This window comes from Echinops telfairi, unplaced genomic scaffold (assembly GCF_000313985.2).
Source record: "Echinops telfairi isolate 266 unplaced genomic scaffold, ASM31398v2 ScPeMD7_7469;HRSCAF=8507_1, whole genome shotgun sequence".
Taxonomy (NCBI): Eukaryota; Metazoa; Chordata; class Mammalia; order Afrosoricida; family Tenrecidae; genus Echinops; species Echinops telfairi.
Genome location: NW_022111373.1, coordinates 31247645 through 31254960, shown reverse-complemented (window position 1 = coordinate 31254960; position 7316 = coordinate 31247645). Strand labels below are relative to the sequence as shown.

The 7316-nt window shown below is 36.9% G+C and overlaps 1 protein-coding gene across 1 annotated transcript in view; it reads left to right on the top strand.

Moving 5' to 3' along the window:
* The window catches only part of DCP2 (decapping mRNA 2), a 61616-nt gene that overhangs the window by 18646 nt on the left and 35654 nt on the right, over nt 1-7316 (top strand). The window contains exons 3-4 of the mRNA XM_004706579.2: nt 5162-5289; nt 5749-5847. Of these exons, the coding sequence (XP_004706636.1) occupies nt 5162-5289; nt 5749-5847 (227 nt within the window). The remainder of the gene's footprint in view (nt 1-5161; nt 5290-5748; nt 5848-7316) is intronic.

Below are 7316 nucleotides of genomic sequence, written 5' to 3'. Positions count from 1 at the left end.
AAGCTTTTAAGACCCCAGATGCTATATCTTTTGATAGCCGGGCACCATCAGCTTTCTTCACCACATTTGCTTATTCGCCCGCTTAGACTAAATCTTTTATGAGTGAGTTTGAACCACTGACCTTGCTGTTAGCCTAACCCACAATATTACCCTGACTTCTTATAAGAACAGTGGGAAATCAAAACAAAATAAACTCATTGCTATGAAGTGAGCTTCAACTTTATTGGAATTCTGTACGACACAGAAGGGTTTCAAGGCTGTAGCCTTTATGGAAGCTGGCTACTACATCTTTCTTTGGAGGAGTGACTGGCTGGTGAGTTCAAATTGCTGATCCTTCAGTTAGCAGCTGAGCATCTAACCATTAGGGATCCTTATTAGAGGAGTACCACCCCTCCACCCCTGCAAAAACAAAGAAAGCAAACCCTAATTCATTGCCAGCAAATGGGTGCAGACTTATAGTGACCCTGTAGGGCAGGGTAGAACTGCCTCCTTGAATTTCTAAGACTTAACTCTTTATGAGCCCTGTCCACCCCACCACCACCCACCACCCCTGAGGAATAGCTGGTGGTTTTGAACGTCTGACCTTGCAATTAGTGGCTAGTGGCCCAATGTATAACTGCTAGACCACCAGGAATCTGCAATAGAGGAATACAGGAGGTTTTTTTTTGTTTGTTTAAATGAAAAAAGCTTCAGTTTACAGGAAAGATGAAAAACTGTCCTTTTTGCAGATTTGCCCATTGTTAACATTTTGCCACATTATTTCTCTCCAAAAGCATAATTGAAAGCCACTTTGGAGTAATGTAGACAGTGAATTGAAGGAAGATGAGACGAGAGACTAGAAGCCTACCTGTTACTTCACAATAAGAAGACTGGTGGAACTGTTAAACAGTAGAGCTGAATTGAAAAAGTCAAATTAAAAAAAAAAAGAAAAAGTCAAATTTAGCATATGTAGGAGGTAAACATTGGTGGTAAATTGTATGTTTTAAGTAGAAGAAATAAAGTAGTATCCAGGATTTTAGTTTAAGCAGTTTGAGTAGACAAGAGTGCTTTCCTATTCATAGGGAAATACAGGAGGAGAACTTTTGTGGGGGAAGCACTGGGTTCAGTTATGGATAAGCTGAGTTTGTGGTACCTTGTAGGAACCCCGGTACCAGGGTTAGGTATTGGGCTTTTCTCACAGGGTCAGCAGTTCAAACCACCTACATGCTTGAGAAAGACGAGGCTGTGTTCCCATAAAGATTTACAGTCCTGGAAGCCCTGTATGGAGTTGCTTTGAGTTGGAATCCACTTGCCGAGAGTGAGTTTGATTTTTTTGGTAATACCTTGGGGATTTTGGAATGGAGAGGCTTCATGTTCTAAGTTAATAGTGCGAGCGGTGAAGCCTGATTACTCAGAATCCTAACTCTGCCATTTACTCGCTGTTCCAGAATCTTGATTTTTCTTCAGATGTTGCCAAGTTGATTCCGACTCAGGAAGACCGTGTGTGTGTGTGTGTGTGTGTGTGTGTAGCAGAACTGCTCGATAGTCTGTTTTTCCAAGGCACTTCTGAGTAAGTTTGAATTCCCAACCTCGGGGTTGGTAGTCAAGCACTTGACCATTTGTACCACCCAGGGACTCCCATTTCTTCAGGTGTATTGATGTTTTCAGAGTTGTATTCAGGAAATAGTTGAAGAAAAAGAGTTCAGAATATTGGTAAGGGATTGATAAATGTGATGGGCCATGGAGTTTATGGAAGAAAATAAAAGTAGGTTGATGCTGGGGGGTATGGTGGGGAGGACAGGAAATTACAGTGTAGTAAGAAAACTAGAAGGTTGTGGCCAGAGTTTTAATCAAACTGATAGACTATTTAATAATAATTTCAAGGTTCAGCATGTAGTTGTGGAAAATGATGTCAGAAGTAGAAGATATGAAAGACAAGGAAATCAGAATTGAGGTTGCAGAGTGTGAGAGGAGCTATTAATAACGGCATGATTATACCGAGAGCAAGTTTGTCACAGTGTTTGCAAAGACTGTTTGAATGTAGAGATTAGACAAACTAGTGACTTGTTGAAGGAATATGCATAATACAAGGGAGCATTTGCATAAAATTCTTATGTTCTATATTTAAACTGAAGTGACTCTGGGTGACTGGTAAATTGGTGGCAGCCTCTTATAGCCTCTGTAGTCCAGGTTGGAATCTCAAAAATAATTTGGTTTGGGGGTTAAGGAAATCAGATCCTAAAACAAATTCAGTGCCATTAGTAGTGTCCAATGCACAGTGTCTTGATAGTACAGAAAACAACTGCTTCCCTTTGTATTTCTGAGGCAGTAAATCTATGGGAGCCGAAAGCCTCATCTTTCTCCTGATGATTTGGCTGGTGGGTTTGAGCCACTAGCTTTGTGGTTAGCAACTCAAGGCATATGCCACCAGGGCTCCCTTCGGATATCAAGTAGTGGTTAAGAATTTTAGTAAAAGTCAGAAATGGTATTTATCACATGGTTTAGACTTTTTTCTAAATGAATATATTTAGCTTATTAAATAAAAATGGTACTTAAAAAAATTCCCATTCATATGAGTGAATTGAATTAAGATCCCAAAAAATAAAAGCATCAACACATATGGAAAAACAAAGAAAAAATCCCCACTCCATTGCTTTCAGAATGATTCTGATTCATGGAGAGAACCCATGTATTAGACTAGTTAAATAAACAATTAAAACATTTTAGGCACTGTTGTATTGCAGCAAGTTGATTCCAAAACACAGTAACCCTATAGGACAGAATAGAACTGCACCATAGGCTATCTTTATGGGAGATCACTGGGCCCTTTTTATGCGGTTTTCACTGATGGGTTTAAACCTGGGACTATTTAGCAGGAAAGCACTCTTTTAAGCATTGATACAAAACAAAAACTCAGGAAGAGAACAGGGAAAATCCCCAAACTTTTCTTCCTCTCTTAAACAATTGTGAGTTTTATCGTTGTTCTTGAGTCTTTTTATATCAGGTTATCCATGGTTAAAAACTTAATTGGAAATATTTTAAATTTATACTTCATAATGACTGGGAGGACATTTATTAAACATCTAAAGCCAAAGTTGTATTGGGAAATACCTTTCAGAATCTTAGCAAGTCTGTCGTTTCATCTAAACATTATCCTTTTTCTTCCAAAATGAAGGCATTGAATAATTACAGGGAGATTAATACAGGCATGCATTTTTAAAGTGTATATTATAGTGCTGCTATAGCTAAGTGTTTCCTAAAGTAGGGGATGCTGCGCCTGGAGGGTGCTGGAATCATCCTGGAGGGCGGCAAAAGCAGATACCTATATTTTATCTTGGTTGAAGGGCTTTCATACAAACAATTTTAATCGTTAGGGGCATGCTTAGTACTTTTTTTTTTCTTTTTCCTAAAAAGGGGACAGTAAGCCAGAAAAGTTTGGAAACCTGTGCAAAGGTGGTTGATTTTCTTGGTGAGGCTATTTGTGATGGGGTGGGGGTGAGAGGCTCTCTAGTTCTTGGTATTACTATAAAACGAAAATAAAAATTTAAATGCAGAATGTTTTTAATGTGTTTGTTTAATCTAGACCTGATCATACTGTGACTATGAAGTTGGTTTCTTTGTGGATATTTTGAGTTTAACAGGCATATAGTACCAGTTATTTAAAAAATTTATCCAAAGATCATTTTATTGGAGGCTTATAAGAATCATTTTATTGGATTCTTATAAGAATCCAAACTTCAAAACATCAATTGTATCAAGCACATTTGTACATATGCTGCCATCATCATTTTCTAGACATTAACTTTCTGCTGAGCCTTTGGTATCAGCTCCTCTTCCCCTCCCATCCTCGGGAGCATCACCAGCTCTTCCATTACTTCTGTTTCATGCTTATGGACCCTCTCTGTAGCTTTTTGGGTGTGTTCTTTGGCTCTAATCCATTAAGTGTGTGTTAAATTGTGTCTTTTAATAGCCCATAGCAATTAATGTACCCTCATAGTGGCATTTACCTTCTGAAACCAAGGAACTCCTGATATAGGTGGTCATCCAGACAATTGAAAACAGGCTCATATTCCTCTAACATCAAAATGAGAACATGGAATAGAAGTATTTATCAAAAGATCGAAGATGTTTAAGAAACATAAATTATACTTTGAGAAACAAGTTTTAATTTTGCCTACACCTTCTATAATTAATAGTATGGTAATGAAGCTTTTATTAACATGGAATGGTATAAGCCTAAAATATACGTGCAGTTTCAGGATTTTAGATTATATTTACTGTTTTAAAAAAAATTTGTACTGCCTCATTTTGGGGACATAGCAAATTACTTTTGAAACTGGCTTTATTTTCCTTAATACCGCTCCATACCAATCAAAGATTCATTGCCCTTGAGCTGATGCTGACTCACACAGCGACCCTGTAGGATAGGGGAGAACTGCCCATGTGAATTTCTGAGGTTATAACTCCTTTAGAAGTAGAAAGCCCCAACTTCCTTCCAGAGTGGCTTGTGGCTCAAACTGCTGACCTTGCAGTTAGCAGCCCGAGATAGAACCACTATGCCACCAGGCCTTTACGTCTCTCTATAATCCTTAATCTTCATTAAAAAATATTTAATTATAAAGCAATATATGTACATGGTGAAGAACTCAAATGGCATAGAGTTTTATCCCTAGTTTTTGAAAGTTAATGATTTCCTTTGTGTTTTTGTACCTCATACCAATATAAATGTAGGATACCCTTATTGCTTCTTACCAGGTTTAGCATACTTTTACTCTGTGATTGATGAATTCAACCTCCAAATTGAGTACTTGAGTTCATCTGGTTCACATTAGTTTGTGTTAATTTAGTAGGAACCTGGTGATGTAGTTGTTACCACTAGCTGCTCTGAGGGAGAAAGACTGGGCTTTCAGTGGTGGCTGTGAGTCAGCATTGACTTGATGGCAGTGAAGAGGGATCCAGGCTATGAGCACCCAAAACGTTTTGATTCAACTTTATCTCTAGATTAATTACAGGTTTGTTAACAGTGTCTGGGGACGAGAAAACATGTGGAAAAGGTTGAACTCAGATGAAATTTTAAGATTGAGTAATTTCATGTAAAATACACAGTTGTTGTAGATGGATCTCTCTGTCAATGCTCAAGATGTATTAGTAGAGAAAGTAGCTTCCTTGACACCAATTATACTTTTCAGTCATTGTCCATTTTTGCTGCCTCAAGGTGAAGATGTGGAGAAAGTTTTGGATGAATGGAAGGAATATAAAATGGGAGTACCAACATATGGTGCAATTATTCTCGATGAAACACTTGAAAATGTGAGTGAGAAAAATAATAGTGACTGTTTTAATGGAATAGTTGTTATATTATCGTACTAATAAAATATATTAAGTAAAATTTTTTCTTTACATTTTTCTTTCAAGGTTTCCAATATATACAGCAAAGCATGCATAATGTTTTGAACTAAGGTTTTAAGATATCCTTTGATCTTATTGCAAAAAGGCCAAATTGTTCAAATTTAGTATAGCTTGATTCTCGCTCATAAGATTTTATCATTGTTACCGTGTGACTTCATGCAAAGAAATGCTATTTCATTGTTGAAAATATATTTTCAAAATTTATGTAATTCTTTCCTGCACACTCCAGACTGGTGGAAAGTGTGTAAGTATTGGTGGTAACAGGTACTTCAAGTGAGGGAAAAAAACAAACACTTTCAATCTAGAAAAGATCCTGAGAAAGACAGGCAAGTTTTAATTTTGTCTCTGCTGGTTTTCTAGGTACTACTGGTTCAGGGATACCTAGCAAAGTCAGGCTGGGGATTTCCAAAAGGAAAAGTAAATAAAGAAGAAGCTCCTCATGATTGTGCTGCTAGAGAGGTAAGCTATTGCATTTTGAAACGGTATAATACTTGGTTGTTAGAACCTGAGTGTGTTTTTTAAGCCATATAGATTTTATATTTGGACAATCTAACCTCTTTTTCTAAAACTTGACTGCATGAACTAATTGATTTTTTTATAATGTGTTTTTTGTAGGATGGCTTTTGATTGTCTTTTCCACATCTTATGTATCCTTTGTGCATTTTAATTTTCTTCCATTGTATATATTTTTGTGCTTTTTCCACTATGTATACCTTATTTTTTAGCAGTTTTCCTAACATACAATTCATGGACCATACAATTCAGTGGTTGAAATATATTAAGAGTTGGGCAATCATCACCACAATCCATTTTAGACCATTTACTTCATTCTTGTACCCATTATTATTAGCTCCCCATTACCCCCAACCTACCTTTCCATAACCCTAAGGAACTATTAATCTAGTTATTGTCTTTATAGATATACCTATTCTGGATTTCATATAAGGAAAATGATAAAAAACTCCCCCAAAGACAACAAAATAAAACATAGAAAAACCTTAATCCAAATGATAGCAGAAGTTAGTAGAAACTAGAACAAATTAAAAATGGATCCAAACGGAAAACATATGTCAAGTTTTAACCTAACTATATTTGCAGTAATCCACTACACTATTGAGGGCAAGACTATTCACATCCCTGGTCAATGGTCTGAGGTAAGTTAGTGGAAGCTTATCCATGTATGAACTCTGCAATTGAATTTTGGGCCTTGATTGTGATCTGTAGCCTTCTGCAGACGATGTGCTCAGAATTTAAGCTCTAATGCAACTCCCTCCTCCAATCTTGGGTTTTATTATTTACAGTCTTTGGATCACATAGGTTGCTGTGTACCTTTTATTTATTTATTTTTTAATCGTTTTATTAGGGGCTCATACAACTCATCACAATCCATACATACATCAACTGTGCAAAGCACATCTGTATATTCATTGCCCTCATCATTCTCAAAACATTTGCTTTCCACTTTAAGCCCCTGTCATCAGGTCCTCATTTTTCCCCTCCCTCCCCACTCTCCCCTCCCTCATGAGCTCTTGATAATTTATAAATTATTATTCTGTCATATCTTGCCCTGTCCAGTGTCTCCCTTCACCCACTTTTCTGTTGTCCGTCCCCCAGGGAGGAGGTCACATATAGGTCCTTGTAAGCTGTGTACCTTTTATGTGGACTTATCTGATACCTCACTTAGATGGCTGCTGTATGTTTCTTATAAAGTATCTTTTACTCTTTATGATGTTGTCTTCACAATAGATTTTTACCTTTGCAATAGATTTTTATGTTGGTGTTGTAGCCTAATTCTTTGCTAATGCCAGCTTATTTCTAGTAGTGCTTTTGCAGATTCCACTGGCTTTTCTGCGTACATGATATTTTTATCTGTGAATATAGACAGTTTTATATCTTTCCTTCTAATCTAGATAGTTTTATTTATTTTT